Genomic DNA, 27,289 nt, shown 5'->3' with positions numbered 1-27,289 from the left:
GCTCTTGGAAGACCAATCAGGATGATTTGTGACACACTTATCTTTTATTGTGTGTCGGTGTACAAACAGCTTGAAAATATACGATTATACAAAAATATACGCTAGCTAGCTACAGTAGTTTTCGGTACTTGATAGTGGATACTAGCGCTCGCTTAACGTAATGTGCTTTTTTTGTTTCTCCAGGGATATTCGGCCAGCGATTGGAGGACACGGTTCAGTATGAGAAGAAGTTTGGCCCTCGTCTGGCTCCTCTGCTGGTGGAGCAGTGTGTGGATTTCATCAGGGAGAGGGGCTTGGATGAGGAAGGTCTCTTCCGGATGCCAGGCCAGGCTAATCTGGTCAAAGATCTTCAGGAGGCCTTTGATTGCGGCGATAAGCCTCTTTTTGACAGGTAAACGCGTGGGGTGAGCCGGGGTAACCGTGGAAACGTAAAAACCGTTGTGTGAATTCTCTGCAGCAACACGGACGTTCACACTGTGGCATCCTTGCTCAAGTTGTACCTGCGAGAGCTTCCTGAACCTGTCGTTCCCTTCTGCAAATATGAAGACTTTCTAACTTGCGCACAGCTTTTGGCCAAAGATGAGGAAGAGGTCATTTTCATTTGATTTGTTTGTACTTGTATGTTTGTTTATCTCACCCTTGCGCACACACTTAGCAAACTTCAAAGATTGCATTTTTTTTTTCCCAATTTTGTAAATGCTAATTCAAGTTCATGATTTTTTTTTTCCTTCGACCACTCAAATTGTTCAGTGGCGTCAGTTCTATCCATGCATACGTAGGTTCAATTTATTAACCCCCGAAATATATTGAAAAATATTGAACTGGCCTCTACCGCCACCTACTGTCTCGAGCTGAAATACAATTCAACAAAGAATTTTCTGTTTGCTGACATAGTTTGACACTCAACGCTCAACAATGTTGCAAAAATTGCAGGATAGTCAATGTCATAAATCCTTATAAAATGCGTCTCAAAATCAGTAAATATAATGGATTTATTTGGTCCAAAATTTGGACAATGATTATTTTTGGCGCACAAAATCTCGTACTTCTATCTAAAATCACATAGAAATGTCGGAATGGTTGCATTTTGAAATTTTACCTGATTTAATCATCTGGAAAATTAAGCCCCTTCGTATTTTTTCCCCATTGATTCTTTATGGATATCTTAAAAAAAACATCCAAGGAATGAACATAATTTGTAACCTAACGCCGCAAGGGTTAAAGGTTTGCGTTTCAACAGGGGATTCAGGAACTCGGGAAACAAGTTCACACGCTACCTCTGCCGAACTACAATCTCCTAAAGTACATATGCAAGTACGTTTTTTATTTTTGGATGATTATTTCACCGCGCCGAGCACATCCATGAAGCAATTTTACATAATGTCATCGATTCCTTTCTAGATTCCTTGATGAAGTCCAATCTCACTGTAATGAAAACAAGATGAGCGTCCAGAACCTCGCAACCGTGTTTGGGCCCAATATCCTCCGACCCAAGTTGGAAGATCCGATCACTATCATGGAAGGTACATTATACAGAGGATAATTCATTTTGAAATATTGATCGAATCGGATATATGACACAGTTTGACATATGATATATAATATGCGGTATGTGGTACAGAAGATAATTCATTTTTAAATATCGATCGGCTCTGATATATGATACGGTATGATATATGATATGTGGTATGATATATGATATATGAAATGATAAGATATACGATACCTTTTCAAAACATGTTTTGTGGAAGGAAAACTCAAATATACTACCTTTGTATTCAAATTGACAAATGATCGTTATCATATCGGAATATATTTTTGGAGACATTTTCGAATGGTGGTGTGCAATGGCCTAATAAACGGTGAAAAATAACAGGCTTGATTTGCAAATATGAAACATTAGGTTACTCTCTTTTTCTGACTATAAGGTACGCTGATTTGTAAAGTGATGATCATTTGAAAAATACGGCATAAGGCGCCCTGTCGATGTCATAGAAATATTAGAGAGTTGAAACTCTCCTTACTCTTCAAAAATATGATAAATGTGCCTCTATTGTCATTTGGGTTTGGGCCATTAGGGAGGGACCTCGATACATTTATATATATATATATATATATATATATATATATATATATATATATATATATATATATATATATATATATATATATATATATATATATATATATATATATATACTGTATGTCAGGGGCATTTATTTTTAACACTAACAAAATTCCCAGGTTTGAAGCGTGAAATAGAGATTCGACTGGATATTGTCCCGGTGAAAGTTTGCTTTGCTTTTTTTTTTTTTTTCCCAAAATGAGACCTTCTGGCAAAAATCGATAGCTAAAAAAAACATCAAACAAGACTTTGACCTCCGTTTTCAGCACACTGTTTTCTACAATGAAAAACAACAAAAACACAAGGCCTCATTCTATTGGCACATACTAATATATATATATATATATATATATATATATATATATATATATATATATAAATATAAATATATATATATATATATATATATATATATATGTATGACTAAAGAGGACCACAAACCAAAGATCAGAAAAGAGTACAAGTACGTCAAAGTCGAACGCTAACTGAACGCGATCCATTTTCCCCAGGGACCTCTTTAGTGCAGCACCTCATGACGGTCCTGATCAGGGAACACAAGCGCTTGTACTCAGGGAGGGACCAAGAGGGACTGACCGCACCTCAGTCGGAGCATCAGCTCCTAAATCGTAGCCTTGGTGCCTGGATTTCCGAGGAGGACCTGGAAAGCTGCCCCGTCTCCAATCCAGAACAAGAACTGAACAGCAGCGCCTCCTCGCTGGAAGCCAAACTGTGCGCCGCCGTCACCCCCGCGCAAACCCCCAATCCCAACCCCGGACCAAAACTGGTGTCTTCGCCCGCAAAGGCAGAGACGGCGGTGAGCCCGAGTAAACAAGCCAAGAGCATCCCCTCGTGGAAATACTCCTTTAAAAGTTCCTCGGCTCCTCGTTCTCAGCCGCAGCCGAAGCAGAGCGGCTCGGCGGCGGAACCGAGCGCCGTTTCTTCGGGCGGGGGAGGAGGAGGAAGTAGTAACTGGCTGATGAACGGTTTGTCATCCTTGAGGGGGCACAGACGCACCTCCTCGGGCGAAAGGTCGACACGAGACCGTGACTCCACCGGTTCCTCGCAAAGACTCTCCACCTATGACAACGTCACCTCATCGTCCAGCATGGGGAGCGTGCAAAGTGTAGGCAGCACCCCGTGGTCCACCTCCTCCTGCGAGATCTCAGTGCAAGACTCCGGGAGCGGCGATCCTTCGGCCCAGCATAACTGCGGGGCGGGGGGGGACGGCGGGGAGAGGGGGGAATGGGCGGAGGGTCAGAGGGAGCCCGAGAGAGGACGGGAAGGGGGGACGGTCGCGGATCCCGGCTCCGAGCGGGACAGCTGCGAGGCGGCGGAGCTGTGCGGCAGCAGTGCGGCCTGCAGCGAGAACGGCAACGTGAGCACGGTGCCTGGAGCGCCGTCCATCATCACGTCTGACGACGGAGACGGAACCAACGTGGCGCTGAGCGCTCTGGTAGAGGGCCTCAAGGACGAGCTCAGGAAACAAAAGGCCGCTTACGAGGTCAGGATCCAAAAGTGAGTATACGCTAGCTGAAGATTCACAACATGCCCGTATTTGGCTAGCATGTCATCCTGTAGGTTGTTTACCACGGTAAACGGGTCAAACTGTCCAAAACCGATTTAACACGGTTTTCCAAGTGTGTTGTGAAACAATTCGGAAACAGATTTGTCATTCGATTGGATATGTCTCAGTTCAAGAGGGTATGATGCGAGGATTTTGCTTGGTTGTCATTTTACATAGATTTCAATATTTATAATTGTCAGGACTGTAAAAGGTGCGAGTTCCTTCTAAGGAACCGTGGTTTTTTTGGATTGACCGTGTTTGCATATTTCAAAATAAAAGCAGCACCAAGATATTTTTCACCATAACGGCGACACAGTCGAACTGTTAGAATACTGCACCGACACAACAGCAACACGCCCGATTGTGTTTACTGGGAAAAATTAATATACTGTTGCTGTCACACCAACCTGGCATTTTAACAGGGGTGTGTAGATTTTTTTTTTTCATATCCATCGCAGTTACCCTTGCAGGTAGTCTTGAAACAAAAGTGACAGTGTGCTTGTATGGCCACGTATAGGTTGGAAGATTCCAGCGCTGCTCTGTGCGCTCACATGGAGCGTTTGGAGCAAGAGATGGAACAGGAGAAGAAACGTCAGCGCATGCTGGAGATCAAACTGCGGAACTCGGAGCGAGCAAGGGAGGATGCCGAGAACCGTAACAAACTCCTGGAGAAGGAGATGGAGGATTTCTTTTCCACCTTGGGAGATTTAACCATGAGTACGAGGACCAGCGACATTTGACCCAATGGGCAGGACGATATCAGGGTTTGTTTTAGAAAAGGGCTCACGAGAACGCCGCAGGACGTTCGCCCGTGTTTGGAGGCAACACCGGAGAAAACGGGGCCAGACTGTGAGATGGAACAAGAACGCAGTCCCTGACCAATGAGCACTGACCAATGTGAACAAACTGTAGCAAGTCAAACAATGAATGAATGGAATATATATCTCCTGTTTGTGTGCTAAATATTGATGTCCAGTAAATCTCCCGATTCAAAGGGCATAAAGACCGAGCTCCGTTGAGGAACTGAACCCCCTTCCAAAAAGAATACTTATAAGGGCTCATATTAATAGATTAAACAAATGTTCAAAAAAAAATGTTCAAGGTTATTTTCCGCAAATCACAACGCGAGTACCAGCCGTTACGGTGCACTTTCACCAGTTTCACCAGAACCTTTTTTCTTCACCTTTTTTCTGTTATTTTAGTAAGACTGAACCTGGTTTGTTCAAAAGTGATCAGTGGAAACTGCAAACATGTCTGGATGTCAGCATCAAAGTGCGTCAGAAAAATGATCCGACTGCTCTCGGGGGCAATCGAGCACTTCTAGCTAGCAGCTAATTTACTGTATGCTTCAAGTGGCGCTAAATACTCCGCACGATTAATTCCGTCTTACTTAGTGCTCTTGATTTCTGAACAACGTCATGTCGTTTACATCAGGGGTCACGACTAGCGCCGTGCTTCCAAGAATAACTTCAAAGCGTTCCCAGACGTTTGTGTTCATACGTTATTCGGTATTGGAAGGTTTATTGTGAAGCATTGGCCGGCCTTCTCACAACATTTGGCCTCGCATTTTACTGTCATGCAGCGCATTCTGCTGTGAACTCCATTGCATTTGTGGCCCAACAAGCCCCCCCACAAGAAAACATACAAGTACAGTGGGCCCCCGTGTTACGAGATTAATCCGTTCCGCGGTTGGGCTCGTAAGGCGAATTCACCGTACGACTCTAAAAACGAAGGCTGCGGCCTGTACATGGGAAATTACGGCAGTACCATTTCAAACTTCAGTCAATTTAAAAGCTAAAGCTAATGGATACATTGAAAATAGCTATTGAAAGCTAACTAAAGCCAAAAAATGGCTATTATACTTACAATAATCATTTCTTCAGCATACACACATATCGTATTAAAAAAAAGTCAGTTAATCTTGCCTGCCTTCCAGTGCCTCGCTGGTCACATGACTTACAGGTCACCCCTTGAGTTCCGTTTGTTGTGGTGTAAAATGAAGGCCAGTTCAAAGTGCGTTGGACCTGGCGGCCATGTTGTCTTTGGCCGCATGAAGCTCAATACTGCCCTAAAAGAAGCAATGATATTTCCTGGTTGTGCCTTCTGGGAGGTTCTTTTAAATATTGAAATGAGAAAAAAAAAAAAAAAGTCAGCGCCCCTTTGCCTGGTTCATAAGCGTTACCTCCCTCTAGAACACATTGTTGCATTTACTCATAAGTATGTCGAAAAAGAGCTGATGACCAATAATTTAGAAGGTGCCAATTATTGTGAACGTGATTTAGTGCTTTTTGAATGAGAAGAATGTATCCTCCTTGTAGTGAATGTAATCGTGTTTGATGAAGCCAGCCTGAGAGGAAATGCACTGCGCATCCTCCATTTTGTGTCTTGGACTAAACTCTCACGGCAAGAAAATGAAGCTTGTGTGTATTTGTTCATGAAGCACTGCATGCTGATTAAAACTGACAACAAAAGGGCCCAACAATGGAAATGTGCTCTAGTAAGAACCATGGGGCTCTTCTTTATTTTAAATACACTGCATTTTATAAGCAAATACTCAGATTTTTTTTTTTTATTGCACCGGAATGTCCCGGAAGACTACTACCGATCCCCCTTATATATATATTTTTTTTTTTTCTTATGTACGTATGTATGTATGTATGTACAGGTGTGTCACAATTTAGCCTAAAATCATAATGGTGCTTTTTATTTATTTGGATAAACATGATTGTAATGGATGGTCACATATGGAGAATAAAGATGATGTCAAGTTATTCTAAAGATGTTGAATTTGTGTGAAATTATTATGGATTTTTAAAATATTAATATATATATATATATTAATATATATATATATATATATAAATATATATATATGTTTTTTATTAAATATTTTAATATATATATTCTTTTAAACGCTTGATTTGTCTTTGCATTGATCTAAACAGTCTTTTAATGTACAGGCTTCTAATGTAATCAAGGGGTATTTTTCCCCCCATTCTTCAGATGGAACTTTCCACGAATCATCTTTATTCTTAATTTCTGATTGAAAAGTTTGACTTTTCTGATTGTTTTGTTGACGTTCCTTTTAGCAAAGCTCCATCTAGTGAATGCATAACGCAACCCCAGCCACTTCTGTAGCTTCTGTTCTATGCGCCTTATAATGCGGAGGGCCTTATATATGAAAACTGTTTAAAAATAGGCCATTGATTGAAGGTGCGCTTTATAATCCGGAAAATACGGTACTAGTGGTAATAACTGTGAGATCAGAGTGGGGGAAAAAAAAAAAAGACATAACCAATAACCAAAGTGTGTTTTTTTTATTGATAGTACACATTGTTTTGTTCTTCCATTGTATTGAATTCAGGAGGAGGCATCATGAGTTCCCGGTGCATGTTTTTTTTTTTGTTTGTTTGTTTTTTTTCCTACTTGGTATTCTTAGAACTACTTTGCTTTCTTGGCTGGAGTCACTCGCAAACATGTCCAAACCAGCAGCACCATACATATGATATGACTATTATCATTAAGATTATTTGTCTTACCGCAGCCCAAAATCTTTCAGGCGGGTAAAGCAGAAGACTTTAACTGGATCTCATTCGTATGAAAAAAAAGAGAACAAATGGGGATTGACAGTACCAACACTTGTGATTACCTCCAGGCGACACTTACAGAGCACACTTTGCTGAAGGTATTGCACATATAAGTTTGAAAACAACAACAAGCACAAAGAAAATACATAGTACTCTCCTCTCACCGGTAGGTAAACTTTACATTATGTACAAAATTTGCGGAAAGTGACTTTTCTTTTTGTTTTACCCTCAGTCAAATAAATAAATAATAATGGAATCAGTTATTCACATGTCTTATCATGCAGGCCAGCGACGTAAGAAGTGGCGGAAATTCAGCGTGAGGTAGTTCATCAAAGTGAATCAGAGAAAAGTAAAGACCGGAGGTTTTGACTTAAAAATTCGCTTTGGGAAAATTAAGAGCACTTTCAAATGAATATTGATTGTTTTCAGTACGGGATCATCGAAAAACAAGAAAAAACAAGAACCAAACCGCAAAAAGACGGAAAAAGCGAGGCTACTGCGCCCCCGGATTACAAATTTGAACTTCATGTTGGATTGCATCACTCAAACTGCTTGAGTTCCAAATGGTGCAGGTAATTCGGCTAATACATTTATTAAATAAGCTAATACACAACTATTCAACTCCACGCTGCTAACATGACTTTCATACTTTTCAAAATATGAGTCACGCTCACTAAAACAGAATTCCGTCGTAAATCCAAACCTCTAATTAGTAGTACTAGACAAAGCTAACATACGCCAAACTGGCATGACGTTAAGTTAGCAAGCTAAAGATGACTAAATGGCTACTCAAAAGTTGAAACATTTGCTGTCGAAATGAATGACGTATCTCTTAATGTATTTTGTTGATAAATTTTTATGGATTATCGTGAAAAAACGCCATTTATTTTAGCAGTTGAATTTAACCCTTGTGCGGTATTTTCTTCAAATCGTTTGACCCCTACATCAAAAGCATTTCACATCAAAGCCAAAACATTGCCAGAAGACACTCGGGAGCTGAAATTTCCCCCAGATGATTCAAATTTAACATGACATGACCACACTACCATGAGAGCGCCATTCCTTGGCTAAAAGACTGAATATGGAAGAAAATTACCCCAAATTGGTCAAAATATTGCACAAGTGTTAAAGTCAGAGATTCCCTTCAGCAGTAAATAGTTCAGTTTTATTTTGCAAAATTTGAATCATTTATAACGATAAACCCAAAATATCTCAAACTATTCTAATTGAATTGAGCTGTAACAAATAACGGAAAACGTATCCGTCGTCAACGTGATCGATAACTGTTTTGGACAGTTGACTGTTTGTTTTGAAATCTATCTTAATTTAAAACTGCAATTAAATAAAGGTGCAAAAATTCATTGATGATTTGACAACTAATCCATTATCAAAACAATCCATAAAAACTTATTTTTCAATCCATTAAGATGACTTTATTAGTTTTTCTAATGTTAGAGACCATACCACTGTTAAACCTGAAATATTGTGTGATGGGATGAAAATCAAACAATGAAACAAACGATCTTTTAATGCAATCCATTATTAAATTATGATTAAAATAATCGTTAATTGTGACCATTTATTCTACTATTTTCGATTATAGGGAGATGTTTAAAACACTGTATTTTTTTAACAGCCCTTCCAAAAAGTTTTTTCAAATATTTATTAATTTTAAAAACGATTCAAAAATAAAAGTTATTGGGGATTTTTTTTTTCAAATAAATTTTGTATTTTAGATCAAATTGGAGATTTACTTTTACTGGTTGTTCCGAGGGATAATTTTAGATCGCACAACTGATTTGAAGAGTTTGCTGGTACAACCCAATGTGAAACTAGATGACACATTTAAAAGAAATGACACTTTCTTTTCCATCACGCTTCCTGCCTTCTATCGTGTTTCAAAAATTCAAAGCAACAAAAAAATACGGACGCATCCTCGCCTCGCCGAGGTATCTATTCCAGCATCGTGTCATTTTGTTAAACTTTGATGAAAAACCTTGGTGACGCCGCCTGCCTCAGACACATCATCACCTACGGTGTCCCCCGAGGGTCAAATCGAAACCAAAGTGGAAAAAAAAAATGCAAATGTGTTTTCTTTTTTTTTTTTTTTGTTACCCCGCACGCAGTCGTGGTTCATAATGGAAACTACTGTTAACTGTCCAGATGCCTTCAAAACAACAAAATGACTCGTTACAGTACAACAGGCACTTTTTTTTCTCGGGTACAAACACTTCAAAGGACAACATTATTGCATAAAGTAAAAACAGTTTGTTTTCCTCCTTTTTTTGTGTGTGTGCTGATGTTTAAACATGCAACTATCTCCGTTCGACTCGAATCGTAGCCAACCGAAAGGGAATCGTGAACAGTATTAAAAAGTTACTAATAACGGGATGTTCTTTTCTCATTTTCTCACCCCCCAAAAAAACCCTTGCATAATCACGCGTCCGACATTCGAAAAACCACGGGAACATTATTATAGGTCCATCAACTCCAATTTATATTCACGGAAACCTCCAAAGTGGGACAATGTTCTGGGAAATGTGTCATCAGTAAACCATAAGCTTTGAACATGTCACGATGTGTGTTTTGTTTTTTTTCTTTGGCTTTTTAACAACACGCTTTAAAAGTGGAACATGGGAAAATACAACTGTAACAATACATGTAGTACAAAATCATTTATAGAGACAGTTAGATTTTAGAGGATGCACCGAATTTGGGGCCGAAAACGTGCATTCAGTTTCAGTTTTCAGCCGAAAGACAATTGAAACCAAAAGAGTTGATGACGCAAAAACCAGTAAGCTTTAGAATAATCAAAGCAAACTAGGTCACGAGGAAAACTGCAAAGACAAGTTGATATTTTACAGTTTTCGTCCTAGCTTTTCTCATTTTTGGTCAGAACATTTTCATTTTGATGCATCATCATTTTAGACAAGCACATGCAAACGACTCCACAATTATTCAAACATTGCCTTCAAAGCGCTTTAGGGTGGCGCTATTTCGAGCGAACGGATGAACTATTCAGTGTTCCCTCATATTTTGAGGTTAGTAGGGACCAAAAATCCCCCGTGATAAGTTAACTCCATGAAGTAGGAATCCCCCACGACAGATATCGTACGTACATAAATAAAGCGTATGAAAAGTGTTTAATAAAACCTTTCCTACCTTTCGTTCCCATGCCTGGTGATCTCCTAACCATCGTAGGAGGTTAAACAGGCACATACGTACACCTTTTGGGCACTAAATGTATATCCTATTACAACACACAACACACAGTGTGCTAGAGTGTGGTGAGCGGCCGTTAACTCTCCCCGCGCACTTCCCCCACTTCCCATTTCTCACAATGCAACTTTTTTTTTTGTTCTTACTCTCTCATGCATCCACTCACACCCTCCCCTTCGCCCACATGTACCTCTCTGATTCACAGCCATAAGCGCACCACCCTTAATTATAGCCATAACGAGAAGTGATTTAGTTTTAAGCAGAAGTGCCTTCATTTGCGTCTGAACAAGACCGAGGATTAACAGGCTGTTGGACTGCATCGAGACTGAGCGCGGGAGTATTATTGCAGTACGGGTAAGCGCTACTGTAAAAAAAAAAAAAAATAATAACAATAAAAAAATAAAGCTAAGCACCGAAGCTGTGAAACGTGACGCTCGAAGCGGTGAGGGAACACCGTGCACGATTTCCCATTTGAGAACAACAACTCCAAACAACCCGGTTGTGCTCGACTTTGGAGGTTCCACTTCATCGAAATGAGGTTCAATGAATCATTGCGTAAGACAGACGAAGGGGGTGTCAATCAACTATCGACTATGTGGTGTCAAAACTGTACAAAGTCATTGGATGTTTACGTGACAGCGTGCGGTAGCTTGTAGGCTCGCCACACATATTTAGGTCGTCACAGTCGGGTCTTTAGAAACCACGTCTTAGTGAAATTGTTCAAATTTTCTCTTACCTTGAGATCATTTACTCAAAAGAACATGAAAAAAAAAATTGTCTTTTGCGACCAACAGGACGTTCATGAGATGGTCACCTGCAGCGGCCCAGTGTGTCACCGGTTTCGGCGTCCGTGGACGTGGAGGCGACATGGGCGGGGGAACGTGTGGCGGGGGGTCGCTGCTGCTGCAGCGGGGGGTCGCTGCTCACTGTTGCACCTGTGCTATGGGAACGAGCGGGGAAAAAAAGGGATGGGTCAGAACAAGCTAAGGGTGCTTCCGAGCGTATGACTGAAAAGATCAAATACATCAACACTCACCAATGGACGCTTGCTGTCCTCCTCTTATGACACCGTTTTTTGTCCTTTCTTCCCAGTCCAAGACTTCTTTGTATATCAACTCTGCAAGAAAAATACCATTATTTACAGTCAATTGCTTAACCTATATATCAAAGTGCATTTTTTTGTTTGTTTTACATATTTTCTTGTGTAAGATGGGTGCTCTGTTTAAAAAAGTGGATTTGGCATTGGTAGAAAATAAAGCAAATCCAGAAAGGGGGAAAATGGTAATAATAGCTGTAGACGCACTGTGAAAAAAAACAAAAAACTAAAGTCATTTGGTATTGGTAAAAAAATAAAACAAATCCAGCAAGGGGGAAAATAATAATAATAATAATAATAATAATAGTAGATGTAGATGCACTGAAAAAAAAAGCTGTTTGGTGTTGGTAGAAAATAAAGCAAACCTCGCAAGGGAAAACACAACAGCAAATCTTGTTTTGAAAACACACATCCTACTTATTTTCCCGTGTTTACAAAAAACAAACAAAAAAAAACTATACGTCTATTATGTCGTTGGAAGTAGATGACATGGGAAAAAAAAAAATCTGGTTTGGTATTGGTAGAAAGTAAATCAAATCCGGGCAAGAACCATAGTAATTATAGAAGTAGATGTTCAGAAAAAATAAATAAATAAATGGTTTAGATAAACAAAAACAGAATGACGTTTTGAAAAAAAAAAATTTTAATCACAGAATAACATCAAATCTCAGATCCTTATGAATTCATTATTAAATGTATTATTGCATTTTGATGTCAAAATAAAAGGTAGAACGAATTCATTTTGATTCTTCTTTTTTTTGGGGGGTATTCTAAAATACATGGACACAAACACACACGCACACCCACACCCACACACGGTGTTTCGCCAGTCATGTTGCCTCTGGAAGCGGCGACATTTAAAGTGTGGCTTCGAAGCAAGTTTTTCTGCTGAGCGGGGGGCTCCGAGGAAGATGTCGACATTTCAGCTTAATCCCCCGCGGAAGGACAAAGTGGGTAAACAAGCAACAGTTAAGGATAACACTGTGAAAATACTCTTATATAACAAAGATGGCGCTAAGCCTCGGCAGCAGCCAATCAGAGGGCCGAGTGGAGAAGAAACCCGATTGCGCGTTTCCTACCTTTCCACTCCTCCACCGTGTGCTCTCGCTCGTCCAGCTGCTTGTCTGTGATCGCTGGTGGCGGCTGAAACGAGATTGAGGGTATTTCAAAACACACTCTGGCACTGTGTGCCCTTGGTTTATGCTAGATAGCAGGAACCAAATCCTCCTCCAATTTTTGCAGTTTTCCTGTTTTTATGGGGACCTCTTGCACTTGCACAAGTTCAACCTTCTGTTTTAGCTCATTAAATCCAAAAGATGTATTTTTATCCCCCCCCCCCCCCCCCATCTATCAATTACTGTATTTTCCGCACTACAAGGTGCAGCTAAAAGCCTCCAATTTTCTCAAAAGCTGGCAGCGCACTTAATAATCCATTTGAGGGATGAAAAAACAACTTAGCCGCCAACTTAATCGCAAACCCTATACCTTTGCGTTTCAGTTCTAAATGTATTTCTGAAATTAAAATTTTTACAACACCCTTTTGAAAATATGATATGCTATATTTACTCCAATTTTCAAGCAATTTATATGGAGACGAGGTGCAACCGTGAGTTTTGAAAATAAATCCAGAAACTTTTTTTTTTAAATCCACAAAAAAATATAATATTACATATTTCATAATAAGTTTTGGTTTACAATTTGATTAAAAAAAATTAAAAAATATTAAATTGAATCTTAAAAGTCTTTTAACGTAATCAAGGTATGGTATTTTTTCCCCCCTCATTCTTCAGATAGTACTTTCCACAAATCATCTTTATTCTTAATTTCTGATTGAAAAGTTTGACTGACATGTCTGTTTTGTTGACCTTCCCTTTCGAGCAGCTCCATCTAGTGGATGTGTGCGCCTTATATATGAAAACAGTTTTAAAATATGCCATTCATTGAAGGTGCGCTTTATAATCCGGTGCACCTTATAGTGCGGAAAATACGGTACTCTAAGCAAATGAGGACTAAAGTAATGGATTACTTTAGGTAATTAAGTGCCAAAGTAATTGATTATTTCAGGTAATTTAGCACTAAAGCATGCTATTACTTTAAGTGAATAAGTACTGAAGTAATTAATTACTTTACTATGCTAATCAGTCCTAAAGTATTTGATTGCTTTAGTACTTTGTTCCCTAAAGTAATCTTTTAGTTGAGTGCCTATTGTATTTTTTATTCTTTTTCAAGACATTTTAGACCCTTTCACCAAACATTTAATATGATTACATTTGTTGAGTGAGTACTTACCGCCTCCACTTCAGTGGGATCGTACCACACGTTGATGTACGAGTGCTGAAGGGCCTCGTCCACAGAGATCCGTTTGGACGCATCTATGACCAGCATTTTTGACAGCAAGTCTCGGGCTTGACTTGCTGATGAAGATTTTTGGGAGAGAAAAACAAAAAAATGATGCTAAGCTACTTTCGTTTTAGTACTTCATCATTCATTTCATGCGCTTGTGGCAGTGCTGGTAAATAAGAATTGTGGTTAACTGTAATTTGAGGCGACGGTGAGCACTTTTCAGACCCTGAAAAGGCAACTTTACAAATTAACAAGTTAACCAATAACAGCTCAGCGGTCAACCGGTTGACCGTGGTCGCCGCATCGAGCACCTTGTCTAGTCGATCGTTCTCTGCAGATAAACAGTAGAAACACATTGCTTATTTTATCAAGACAACCATCTGGATTCCGGCTTGATTAACGCATAACCTCATGGAAATAATGATATCGCCAAACAACCTAAATGGTCCTGACAGCGGAACACAGATGTCAAATTGAATATTCCTGTACCTTTATTAATGAGGTCAGAAAAGAAGATCCGCCAGTCCCCCCGCGCGTTTCCGTGCAACAGCTTCGCGGTGCTTACTGCGAACGTTCGTGTCATTTCCTCTTGAAGAAACGCTTGAGGTTAAATTGGGTCTGGGTAAACAACTCGGTATTGAAGTGTCAGCTTCCATATTAACGGCTTATTCCAAGGCAGCGACTTGTCACTTGCGTGGTGTTGTCAGCTGAAGTTTGCGAGGTGCAAGCAAAAGCGTAACTTTTGTTATATGCGCCATGTGAGGTTTCAGATGCCTTCTAATCTTTCTCTTGTAAAATATAAGGACAAAATCGTCTGTCGAAACCAGGGCTGCACAATTAAATCGAGTTTTGATCGCAATCGCGAGATTGGCTGCCGCGATTAATTAAGCGGATCCACGGTGACGTTAACATTTAAAAAGTCAAGCACTTTTTTTGGTTACGGGTCAAATCAAGCACTTTGTCATCTTAACACCAGGGGGCAACGTTTCCCACATGTTTGCAAGACAAAATCCTTTTATTTTCTCATTCTAATATCTTATTTACCGGAGTGAAATGGCGCTGAGTTTCTCACCTGATTCCTAATATTTACAGTGCTGTCAATTGAGACCCATTTTCAAATAAATTTGGTTTGAAATGACCAAAAATGACAATTAGCTTAAAAGTAAGTAATATGCTTGGTTCTAAGTAGGCTTTTTTTTCAGTGATTTGCACAAAGCAAGTAGGTTAGCTGTGTTGCCTTGTGTGCTAAGTTTTTCACCGTTCATTTTTATTTACTTGATCTATTTTAGTTTATTTTTATTATTTGTAAGTATCTAGCCTTGAAGCCTTATTTATATAGTGCTTGTTTAATAAAGGGCAATAAATAGACATGTTTGACCAAACACCTATGAAAAATGTATGTTATGAAATGAATTCAGGAACTAATTGATTTCGTAAGTAGAAGTACCACTGTACTGTCTACTGGAGATAAAACTCTGCATAGGTTTTCACAGGATGGACAATTTAGGTCATATTTACCTTTTAGTTTGTTGTGTTCCGAGTCTGCGGGAAACAGAACGTCGGGGAAGAGCTTCTCGAAGCTGTAGCCCGCGTAGCGTGGTCGGTTCTCTACGTAGGTCCTGACCGATTGGTTGAGTTTCATCAGGAACTCCTGCGACGGCGTCCCCAACTGCTCTATCACCTTATTCCACTGGTCAATATCTTCAGGTTACAATGTTAAGAAAAGACCTGGGCCCGGTATGATAAAAGAGGACTAAGGTTTCATAGTTGAATTAATAAATGCAAGGCATTGGAGTTGAACTACCACAGTGTCTGATTCATTAAACTTTCGGGCAACATTTCTAGTGCTATCGTTAGACATATGTATTCTATTCAGCAAATCCCAAATGATAGATTGCGTAACATCACGCCTTATTTTTGGCTAATCTGTCGGAAAATCACGACTAATAATGCATACCAGTATAGAACATAACAAAATAAAGGCAGAGGAGTAACTTAAAAATCTAAAATAAATAGCTTACTGTTCCAATTAATTTGTTCCGAACTTGACAGGAAAAGTAGAATAGCAATAAATAAAATTACTTAGATTCATTTGTAATTGTAAAAATTGATGATTTGAGAATTTGCTAATTCATGGCTTCTAGGTTTTGCACAAGTGGCAGAATACTGGATAGGTAGACATATTTTTTTGCACAGGTACCCCAGGTACCCCAATTTGAGTTCTGCTGGTGTAAACAAACCTGTAGATATCAGTAAATAAAACAGATGGTATTCACACAATCACAAACAAAGCATATTTCAAACATTTTGTAGACTGCAGTGCTGATGGAGGTGATGCTCACTCAAGTTGTCTAGGTGTTGGAAAAGTAAAGACAAAAGACGCATATGTACTGTATGTACATCGTCGGGCAAAGTTGTCCCAATCTGGTACTAGTATGTAATTACTTAAATGGTAGGCAAGTGTACCACAATTTTAGCAAAGTACTTTTGCCTTGCTTGTTCTTCTTTTAAGTTTTGAAAACAAAAATCCTCTTGTCTATGTACGTTGTTCCTATCTCCTCCTTTAAAATTATTCTCATGACTTTGAGTTCTTTTTAAATGACTGCACGCCATTTATGATATGGGCATGAAATATGCATTCTCAGTGAACACTGTTGTTTAATAGACAAATGGATGGGGTTGAAAAAATGACCAATGAATATGTTGTTTTAAAGGGATACTTATATATAACATTAAAATATATATATATATATATATATATATATATATATATATATATATATATATATATATATATATATATATATATATATATATATATATATATATATAAAGAGAGAGAGAGAGAGAGAGAGAGAGAGAAAGAGAGAGAGAGAGAACAGTGTTATTTGTATACAAGTGCTGTAAATGGTGAGAGTATATAAATCTAAAATGTCAAAATAATCATCATTGACCAGTCATTTGGTCGGTTATTTTGGGGGGATGTTTTAGGAGCCGAAATTGGACCATTTAATCGGTTTGGCCAAAATTAATTTAAGTTTTAGTCTGGAAAAAGGCAAAAAAAAAAAAAGAGAAAGCACCCCTTTAAATGTGGTTAATCTGAGACAAAACAATAAAAATGCTGTAATGGAATAAAAGACTTGTTGCTGCGTGCAAAGATGTGACCAAGAATGAGATAAAATGGCATTTTGGTGACACGTTTGGATGGTTTGACATAAGGATACGATCAGTGCCAGGGAACAACACACTACCCCGGACCATTTCAGCCATGATGCAGCCAACAGACCAGACATCAACTGAAAAATGGAATGACAACCGCGAAATTAGCATGCAGGGCAGAAATCATATGAAAAGAAAAATCATAAGGACTTAAAAAGGAAAAAAAAATATGAAAACATGAAACAATGTGTATGGTGACAAAAAATCAAATACATGCACTGTAACAAAAAAAATGCATGTATAAGTCATTTGGAAAGAATTTACATTTGCGTATGTTAACATTGAGAAAGGGCAAAACAATTGGATGTAAAACTTGGGATTTCCGGCGTAGTTTCTGTAAAGGCTGCAAGCGTTTCAAGGATACAATCCCTTCCAGGGAAAAGGATTTTGTGTCGAACCATTTCTGCCATAATGCAGCCCACAGCCCAAATATCCACTACAAATGTGCAGCATTAAAGGAGGGAAGAGAATCAGCAAAGAAAGACTGACTTCAGTGCCTTTGGTCATGGGTAGGAAAAAAAACAATAACTCTGAAAGGAATTCTGAAGCCAAATCATTTTGTTTTCATGCAACTCAAAAGATTAGGGTTGAAGCAGAGGTTGTCTTATTTGTTTATTGCTATATAAATCTACGCAGAGGCCACCGAAGAGTAAATCATATTGTGTCTGTATTCAAAACATTAAATGTGGGAAACTCAAGCATTGCTTGAGAAGCAAAGTGTGACCTTGAGAAGAAGGAAACCCTCAGAAAAATAACCGCATCCAATCACTCACCGTTAGCTTGGTAGCCCATTCCCAGGATGACTTCAGGGGCACGGTAGTACCGGGTGACCACATATGGCGTCATGAGAAGCCCTGTAGCAGCTGTCCTGGCCAGGCCGAAGTCCAGGATCTTCAGTGTGCAATCGGACTTGACCACTATGTTACTTGGCTTCAGGTCCTGTAGTGGAAAGGTTAAAAAAAAAAAAAAGCTACACAACTGACATCATGAAAGTACTTGCCATTGCCATTGCATTCTTTGAATTTTTTTCCAAGTGAAAATGCCATAAATTGCCAGGAAAATATAAAATCAGCCCCCCCACCCCCCAAAAAAATAAATAAATAAATAAAAAAGTGTGTGTGTGTGTATACACAGTATTTTCCGCACTATAAGGCGCACCAGATTATAAGGCGCACCCTCAATCAATGACATATTTTAAAACTTTTTCAATCACAATATAGTAATACTCAACGTAATAACAATAATAACTAAAATAACAACTCTAACCTCTCAATAGCATAATAACTCAGTCAACATGACCAACCTTGTTCAACTGTAAACACACAAAAGAAACAGGTGAAGTTTACTTTATCAGGTCATTCCCCATCTGTGAATGACAATCTCAACATTGATCCATATTTAAGACGCACCTGATTATAAGACGCACCATCAGCTTTTTAAAAAAAATGAAGGCTTTTAGGTGTGCCTTATAGTGCGGAAAATACGGTTTGTATATTTTTTGTATATTTTTATTCCTACTCTTTTGTAACGACGTAATACAAAATAAAGTATGAAGCTATTATTATTGTTTGTTTGTTTCCATTTATGATCCATTTTGACCCATTTTGATTCCACTTATCAGCAAAGTAATCAAGATGGGGAAACTAGACAAACAAAAGACACTGACTAAAACAATTGTGACCAGTTTGTTTATAGTCTTTGAATGTGAAAGAAAGCGCCTTTTTGGTAAATCTAATCAGTTTGGCTAGCATTAAGCTAGGCTATAACGAATCCTGAATGAGCCCGTTTAATGAGGTTCTTAACGGAACTGGAATAGTCAAAGGCTCGGCTATGAGTCATGTTTCATCTGTTCACCTAGTGAAGGCTTGGCGTGCCAAGACGTGCCAGTGCGAGTGAGGCCGTTTTTCTCCGCCCGTGGCTCAATTAATTCCGCTTGGCGAAGCAAGAGGCTCTCTGCTGCGTCGTAAATCCGGGTGATTGACAGACTATGAAGTGTGGATCTGCATGCGTAACAAGGTGATTTCTTTTTTTTTTTTTTGTATGCCATCCTGTCGCTTCAAGGTGATCACAAGTCTGTTCCGACAACTTGTAGATGTCAACTCCTTCAAACCCCTGCCAGGTTTTTTTTTTCTTCCTACCGAAATGTCAATAAACTCAGAGTGCGTGTGAACTGACCCTATGAATGATTCCGGCCGCGTGCAAGTGTTTGATTCCGCACAGCATCTGGTAGAGCAAGTAAGAGAGCCTCTCGTGGTCCAGCTCCATCTGAATCACCTGGCAGAGGTTGGCGTCCATCAACTCCATAACTAGGTATCTATGAAGACATCCAAATGGGTTAATCCAGGAGAAGTACAGGAAGTAAAGGAACAGACGTCAACAGACGAAAATCAAAAGATGATCATAATTTTCTCACTATTTTTTTTTAAGTCACGGTTAGTGATATGCATAATAAATGACTGGATTAATAACACCCATTTACTGCCATATTATCTTTTTTTTTTTTTTTTTTTGGGGGGGGGGGCACAGATATACCACGTGTATCTCATGACATTTAAGAAGCGCCAGACAGAATTCTTATATTCATAAATATAACCCAATATTATCTGGCAGCTGTTATGTCACGGTCCAGCAAATGTCGGAAACGTTCAAATTTATTATTGAATCCTGACGGCGTCTCTCACTTCAAGGCTCATTATTTGTGTCACACATACTAAATCCATGCGGCTGATTAAAAAGTCAAAGACTGATTTTGAAGAAATATTCACAATGCATACGCAATGTAATTCAGTTTGGCGCACACACACACACACACACACATATATATAAATGGAGGGCTACTCTTTCATCCTGGAACTTATTCCGTAACCCTCCAGCTACCATTTGTTCGGCTTCCTTTTGAGCTCCAATCAGGCAGAAACGAGAAACACAAACACACAAAGAGACATGCGCACGATTCCACTCGGAAGGGATGACACTTAGCGGTATACTAAATCATTCCACTCCACATCTCTTGAGTTTATATGTCAAGAACTGTTTGAAAGATCTTTATCGTTCATGGAACGTTGAAACGTGATGCGCTCATTTTGATTGAAAAATGATCATGGCTTGCCACTTGGGTCTGATGTTAGATGCACACCAACTAACTGAACTCTCCAAGCACCTATAAATGTCAGCAAATATAATCCGAGACCCCTTGTGTGCTTCCTCCTGCATTAATTGTCACATGTGATGAGAAGGCGGAGCTATTCACTGATTTATACTCACACATCTTGGAACTCCTCCAGTGTCTTCTGTGGAGTGAATACATTTAATAGACCAATTATCTGTCAAAAAAAAAAAAAGGTTATTACTCTGCAGCAGGTCAAGCGTTATGAAATGACAACATGAGCGCCACAACAATCCTGACAATGATGACTGTTCATCTAAAAGGTTGCAGCTGGCTAAGTTATCAAGAACAGCGGGAGGCTTCATTTCCGTCTGTAGGAAGCAGGATGGTACATCCGAAATGCCACATACGTATGATCGTCAGCGTCAATTAAGCATTTTGGACAGTTTTTGGGATGCAAGCTTGACATGTTGGTTACCAAAGATGAGTAGAGATGGGGTGGGGGAAAGTCGACCAAGTCAGGTAAGTCGGCTTTTAAAAAAAAAAAAAAAAAAGTTGACTATAAATATCTGCCTCAAAGCTCCGCTGGCACTATGCTCGCGCCATGGTTTTCTACACGAGCCTTTCTTGCAGACATTCACGGTTTTGCAATGACGACAAGTGAGAAAGGCTCACCCGAAAAGTAACAAGCCTAACAAGTTTGGAATCATTTCTAATAAAAATAAATAAATACTGTTCAGTTATTGCAAAGTGAGATGGTATACCGCAGCAGTACATCAGAAAAAACAAAGAAAGTAAAAAAAAAAACGTATTTACTTAATTAGCAATTTAATTAAAGACAATAGCACCAGAGATACGTTATTTTATTATTTGTATATAACCTGTCACGAGAAACAATCCATAGTGGTTGAATGAATTTTGAATGCTTAAGTTTTAACCGTGGGGGTCAGTCAAGCATGAAACACGCTAAATACGTGCCAGGATGGAGGTTTGTATAGGTATGGATGAATTGTGCAGTACTAATGCCGCTTCTGTAAATATTAATACATGGTGTATTTGAATTTTCATGCAAATCAATTCTGTCAAAGAAACCCCCCCCAGAAATTGTAAAACAATGGAAAGAAAACTTACATTCTTGTGGTTGACACATTTCATGAGCACCAATTCTCTGTAGGCTCGTTTGGCATGGGTTTGATTCTGGAAGGGTCTGCTCAGCTTTTTGATGGCGACGTTCCTCTCCAAGTTGTGGTCGTAAGCTGAACTGAAATGAAAATGCAAAGCGAAGACTCAGGCCACCGCTGGATATAAGGTGCAGCCAAATTCATGGGAAAAAATCATATGAAACGTGCTTTGTGGGTCAGAGTTTTAGAGTTCACCATTTGTTCACATTTTGACTGGATTTTGTTTGGCTATTAAAACAAAAAAAAACAACAACAAAAAAAAACAGGGTCTTTGTCTATGAATTCTGGTCTATGAATAATCCCAAATTCCAATTCCAGGGAACAAAAACACATACAGTGGAACTCCGGTCTACGACATCCCCGCCTAACATTTTTTTCTGCTTACGACGTGGACTGCGGCGTCTTTTACGTCCCCTCTTTACGGTAGTTTTCCTACTTTATGACAAAAACAACGGTCATTGGCTGGCTAGGGGTTGCCTGTATTTGTGTTGTTTTGTCTCCATCTCCAGGCGCTTTTAGGTAATTGCTCTTATTTTCTGATCCCGTCAAACTGCCTGCGCTGCATCGCGTCACTCAGATGCTGGTCTGCTATTGGTCTGCCTCACGACTCCTTAAGATACTGGTCTGCTATAGGTCGGCGTCACGGTCAAAATGGCGGCGTGCTATGGACTGGATCTCGTCTGAGTGCTTAAAATGACTATTTATTGTGCGTGTTACTGCTTAATTCAAACTTGAATGGGTTAGCAATGGGTCCCAAGATTGTCAGCGATGTTAAAGAGAGAAGTAAGAAGATGATTTATGTGGAAACGAAGCCATATAAATAGCCTAGGCTAGACTACCCTCACAAAGGAATATGGCCATAACAAGCTCATCACATAAAGGTAAATAAATCCTTTCTATATTTTTTTATTTATGAGGTCTTTTAATTGCATACATACGTAGCACTTACTATTTTAATACCATTTTTTCAAATGTATATACAATTTTGATGTTTTACCTAGGGTCTTACATGCATTAGCGAATAAACATAGCTTTGGATTGCCCGCCATACGGCGAATTCGCTTTACGATCACAACCACGGAATGGATTAATCTCGTAAAACGGGGGCCCACTGTATTGTATTTTTCCAGAGTATAATCTTCACCGGTCAATGTGCCGCGCTACCTTTAGCTAATAAAAAAATCATAAAATAAAAACAAAAATTCTGTAGAAAAGCTGCAACGGAGTGTCAACCGCAGGACTCGAACCATAAGAAAAAAAGTTGTTTATAGTCCGAAAAATACGATCATTCTCATAATGTCTGTCGGTGTTGAGCAACGTTTTTTTTTTTTTTAACACATGCCAAACCCTGATTGCATTTCAGCACTGTTCAATTCAACACCTACTTACGGATCCATTTAGCAGCAGGTCAGGCGGGCAATAAAAGAAAAAGTCAAAAATAGACGTGACTCACCAGACAATTCCCTGTGCTCCGGATCCGATGGGTCTGAGGTTCTGGTAGCGCTTTAAAACCGTAAAAGTCGAGTCGCCCACATCTATACTGTAGTATTCCTTTTCACGCTTGTTACGGTTCATGGTTTTGCCTTGGACTGTGGCTGAGCATCCAAGTGGAGGATTACGCACAAAATCTAGAGAGAACAGAAAAAAAGATTTAATTGGGAGGAAAATGACTTACTTTTATTTATGGATGCAAACAATTTGAACATCCAATCCCTAAAATGCATTTTGACTTTTTTTCAATAAATAATCAATCAGGCAAATGTAATGAATTGCAATGTAGTTTACCCATGAAAAAATAATTAAATATAGATTAGGGAAAAAAGGGCCTGACCGATGTTTTTTTTGTTTTGTTTTGTTTTGTTTTTAGGCTGACACCAATTTTTGGCAGAACAAATACCGGTTAATATTAAAAAAAAAACAATAAATATGATAAATGCGAATAAAAGAGCGTTACTTTCTTCCATTTTTCTAGGAACCTTTTGCACAACTTTACATTGCTCACTTAATTGCTTGTCAAAATTAAGATTTTCTTTGTCTTGAAAGACAGGTCTGTATAATCAATTACCTCATCAACGATATTTAACATACATATTTATGGATACATGCCAAATGATCCTATCGGTTTCTGTGTAACAAATATTGAGACCAGTTTTACGTGTATTGCGGCTGATCTGCGGCTTCTTTTTTTTTTTCCCCGGGAAGGAAAATGTGTGTATCTGTTCAAGGTGTCAATTTCAAATGGAACTGAAATGATGTGAATCAATGGCTGTGCTCAAAAAGGATTTTTGAAATTCTATTATTAATAAGGTTTTAATTTACGTCTAAATTGATTAAGTTCTTGCATAAAAGTTTGTGATGAAGTTGTTGATGGGGGGCACGTTCAGTTAAAAACAATTCAAAAATTAAATACAAATGCCAAAAAAACTTCTATATACCATCTTTCTGCACAAATATCTGGTGTTATGGCCTGCGGCTTGTAGTCCAGTGCGGCTTATCTATGACAGATAGTTTTTTTGCTCAATTTTTGACGCTGCAAATTATATACCAATGTGGCCTATTGTTCGGAAAATACGGTAATTGATTTGAATACACGATGGTAAAACGTTAACATTATGACCGGCAAATTACGCTCATTTGGCTGATTGCTTTATTAATGTTTGAAGAGCCATAACTGGCCAGACGATTAATCGCTTGGGCCCTAGAGGAATGTCTTTCTAAATAATATAATTTTAGACTTACATTTGGCAACGCCAAAACCAAAAAACAGTCAAAGTGCTATATAACATACTGGCTTACGATATTCTAATTTTCCATGATGAAAAAACTTGTAAAGTCAATAATAGTTATTACCCCATTTAGCAGTGTGACCTACTATTGCAAATCAAAAGGCTCAGTTGAAAATGAAGACGTTAGTGCTGTGAATGCGCTCCACTTTAAGGTAAAAGGTCAAAACAACGGCGCAACGAGATAGGCAGAGGACGAGTGGGAAGCAGGAAGTTTGTTCTTATGCGCACTCCGAAAAGGAAGAATCATTAGAGGGATTTGGATGATTGTGCTGAGATTGGCTTGACTATGATAGCTGCATGTTTCTCGGACCATGACTTGACCTGATCTTCATTTCCGTGACTAGCAAGCAACCCTCCTATCAGCGCCGATTAGCCTTCAAACATCATTTGTACTTTCTACTTATTATCACCGGTAGTCAAGCTCACTACAGACTATTAAATGTCCTTTATGTATACGATTTGGGGTTTGACTAATGGTCTAAAATAAAATCTTGATTTTGATTTTTCGGCATTCTGTCAGTTATGATTATAATTTAAAATGTATGTAAATAAAAATAGACAACGTTTATTTAACCCCTGGGTGTCAATGGTCATACATTCAAACTTTCCATCAAATAAATTCCATTTGCAAGCATTGAGGAATGAACACATGATGCTGTTTTGAACCTCTACCTATTTAGACAATCTAAAGTCATTTTTAACCTCCTTGCATTTTTTGATGCTTTGTGTTAGATGTATCAGGATCACAGAAGTCCAACTCAAGGCCCAGGGGCCAGATGCGGACCGCCACTTGAGTTTCTTGCGTGATTCCTAATATTTACAGTGCTCGCTGCCAATGGGGACCCTATTTTAAAAATCCGATTGGGAAAACATTAGAAAAAATTCATTTTGGAATGACCGTAAATGAGCCAGGGACGGCGTAACCCGGGGGTCCACTGTAGTATCAAATAAAAACCAGCCTCACAAAAGTGCAATTGTTACTGTTATTTTCACCGTGTTTTTGTTTTTGCTGTTATTTATTGCGTTAAAGCTCTGGAGAAAAGTTTTCTCTGAATCTGTTTATCCAGCTTTTATGAGCCCGGTGGCTTATTTAGAAAAACGCTTAGGTCTAGGTGTTATCTTTTTAAGGAAAACATTTTTGATACCGTCGAGTAAATACACAGTATGTTAAAATTGGGAGCATGCCATCTTGTCTCTCTCCTCTAAATCCTGTATCAGACTTTCCACTCTTTGAATTCTTATCATAAGATCACCCACTCCCTTCGAATTGTCTGTAAAGGAGCCAAGCAGCCCACAGGTACCCTGCTCCCCTTCAGATGAGTCCACCTCACATCCAATCATAGATAATAATTCAAAATTGATGAGTTTTTGTTGTTGATCGAGTCAAATACGAGTCAAAGTCCACACAGGCAAGTCATGCCATGTTGATAATGTCGCCCCTGGTAAACAAGCTTTGCTCTTATCTAAATAAATTACTAGAGTCATAACTTAACATGAATACTGGAATACCCCCCAAAAAAGTCAAAATAAATTAAGTCATTCAGATACTTTTTCTACTTTACGTCAAAAGTAGAATTGTGCAACCTTCCCACTAGAGGTTTACTACACCTAATAATTTTAGATTAGAGAATCTGCCAACCGATTGGCTCCTGACGTGAGAGTATTGCAATCAGAAAAATAAATGAATAAAGACTCGAGAAGGGATCATTGTGGTACATGTAGGTACAGGTAAAAAAAAAAAGTGTGGAATGTATCAATTCAATTTGAATGACTGGTACGTTCCTACAATCTTGGCTGAGTGTCTTGACATAAACTGCTGTATGCCACAATATTGGTGCCCAATTACAAAAAAAAAACAAAGTTACTGTTTGGTATTTACCTCAGCCATTTTTATATTTATGGAAAAAAATGATGAAGGGGTTGGGTCTCAGTACAATGTCGTGTATCAACAGTGCAACTAGAGATTACAGACACACTAATTGCAAAAACAAATAGGCTATCTTACGGTTTTCGTGAAAGAACAAGAAATTACTGCAGCTAAAGAATTCCAGATGCACATATGCAGCATAAAATGATGCCATCGTCATATTCTTTGCAGGTCATGCACTGAGGTCGTTGAATTTACACAAAAAGTCTGGTGTTTTCTACTTTCAATATCTCACATTCCGTTTCTACCACATCAAACAATTCAATGTCGAATTTGACATTTTTAAGGATGTATCGATCTAGTTGGCAAGTGCGTATGTCACAGCACGGTTTGTTTCCATACACGGAGGGATTTTTATACTTTTATTGGTTACTATGTCAACAAAACAGAAAACCAGTGGTCTGCTTCAGTAGCTGCTCAGCTTGGTTGCCGTGTAGTAGTATGTACCAGTTAGGCCAGACTTGTTCAATCTGCTGCATACACATATTTACGGTCCCAAATGTTGCGGTGGCCATCCCTAGCCTCCAACTGTTGACAATAACCCCGTTAACACGTTTCACGGGTGAAAAAAAAAAACAAAAACAAAACAAGCAGAAAAAGAGCTCACCCCTCTCCGTATGGTTCCAAAAGTGTCGACCCGCAGTCGCCGATCTCGGAGACACAACCTGGGCGCTCTTGGGAGACAAAACAAGGCTTATATATCCTTCTTCGAAGACGCTTCGGGGGCCCTCAAACTAACAGGCCGGGATCGGGGCGATACACATGTGTGGCTTCGGGGTAACTTAATCTTTGAGCTTCAGTGACACGAGCAGTTTCTGCCATTTCATACCGACGTAGTCGGAACCTTGCGACGTTTCCTCAGCTGCACAATGAGGACTAGGGTGGGACGTTCAAGAACGCCTGCGTGTTCCGAGTTGCTGCTCCGGGCACAAAGCGGAAGTGACGATTGCGCAACCATGCTACGTTCAAAAGAGCGATGTTGTGCAGTCCGAACGGTGTTGTTGTTTTGTTTTGTTTTGTTTTTTCGGCATATGATGTGATTGATTACGAACATATTTCGAGCATTTGTACTGTATATAATAAAATATGCAGTTTGTACAAACGAAAGAATTCAAGATGAAAATAAACCCAAACAT

General features: G+C 39.0%; 2 protein-coding genes across 8 annotated transcripts in view; one reads left to right on the top strand and one right to left on the bottom strand.

The window, feature by feature from the left end:
* Nucleotides 1-6,467, top strand: part of arhgap22b (Rho GTPase activating protein 22b) — a 23,739-nt gene extending 17,272 nt beyond the window's left edge. The window contains exons 5-10 of the mRNA XM_088439525.1: nucleotides 184-391; nucleotides 458-590; nucleotides 1,241-1,314; nucleotides 1,402-1,523; nucleotides 2,635-3,640; nucleotides 4,207-6,467. Coding sequence (XP_088295651.1) covers nucleotides 184-391; nucleotides 458-590; nucleotides 1,241-1,314; nucleotides 1,402-1,523; nucleotides 2,635-3,640; nucleotides 4,207-4,429 — 1,766 coding nt within the window. The 3' untranslated portion in view covers nucleotides 4,430-6,467. The remainder of the gene's footprint in view (nucleotides 1-183; nucleotides 392-457; nucleotides 591-1,240; nucleotides 1,315-1,401; nucleotides 1,524-2,634; nucleotides 3,641-4,206) is intronic.
* Nucleotides 1-27,069, bottom strand: part of mapk8b (mitogen-activated protein kinase 8b) — a 58,764-nt gene extending 31,695 nt beyond the window's left edge. The window contains exons 1-13 of one of the 7 annotated variants that reach the window (XM_088439527.1): nucleotides 26,761-27,069; nucleotides 22,894-23,068; nucleotides 21,391-21,520; nucleotides 20,418-20,476; nucleotides 19,329-19,467; nucleotides 17,927-18,092; nucleotides 17,518-17,589; nucleotides 15,453-15,635; nucleotides 13,881-14,005; nucleotides 12,671-12,734; nucleotides 11,532-11,612; nucleotides 11,310-11,430; nucleotides 5,602-5,757 (exon numbers count right to left, since the gene is read on the bottom strand). In XM_088439527.1, coding sequence (XP_088295653.1) covers nucleotides 5,646-5,757; nucleotides 11,310-11,430; nucleotides 11,532-11,612; nucleotides 12,671-12,734; nucleotides 13,881-14,005; nucleotides 15,453-15,635; nucleotides 17,518-17,589; nucleotides 17,927-18,092; nucleotides 19,329-19,467; nucleotides 20,418-20,476; nucleotides 21,391-21,520; nucleotides 22,894-23,015 — 1,374 coding nt within the window. In that variant the 5' untranslated portion in view covers nucleotides 23,016-23,068; nucleotides 26,761-27,069 and the 3' untranslated portion in view covers nucleotides 5,602-5,645. Of the gene's footprint in view, nucleotides 1-5,601; nucleotides 5,758-6,991; nucleotides 11,436-11,531; nucleotides 12,735-13,880; nucleotides 14,006-15,452; nucleotides 15,636-17,158; nucleotides 17,231-17,517; nucleotides 17,590-17,926; nucleotides 18,093-19,328; nucleotides 19,468-20,417; nucleotides 20,477-21,390; nucleotides 21,521-22,893; nucleotides 23,069-26,760 lie in introns of those variants that run through there. The other 6 variants (XM_088439526.1, XR_015868442.1, XM_088439529.1 and 3 more) reach the window with 6 other exon arrangements.
* Between the last annotated feature and the right edge of the window lie 220 nt (nucleotides 27,070-27,289).

The sequence above is a fragment of the Hippichthys cyanospilos genome, chromosome 17 (assembly GCF_059441005.1).
Source record: "Hippichthys cyanospilos isolate Australia breed blue-spotted pipefish chromosome 17, RoL_Hcya_1.0, whole genome shotgun sequence".
Taxonomy (NCBI): Eukaryota; Metazoa; Chordata; class Actinopteri; order Syngnathiformes; family Syngnathidae; genus Hippichthys; species Hippichthys cyanospilos.
The sequence above is the reverse complement of the archived record's forward strand: the minus strand, read 5'-3'. Positions and strand labels throughout refer to the sequence as shown.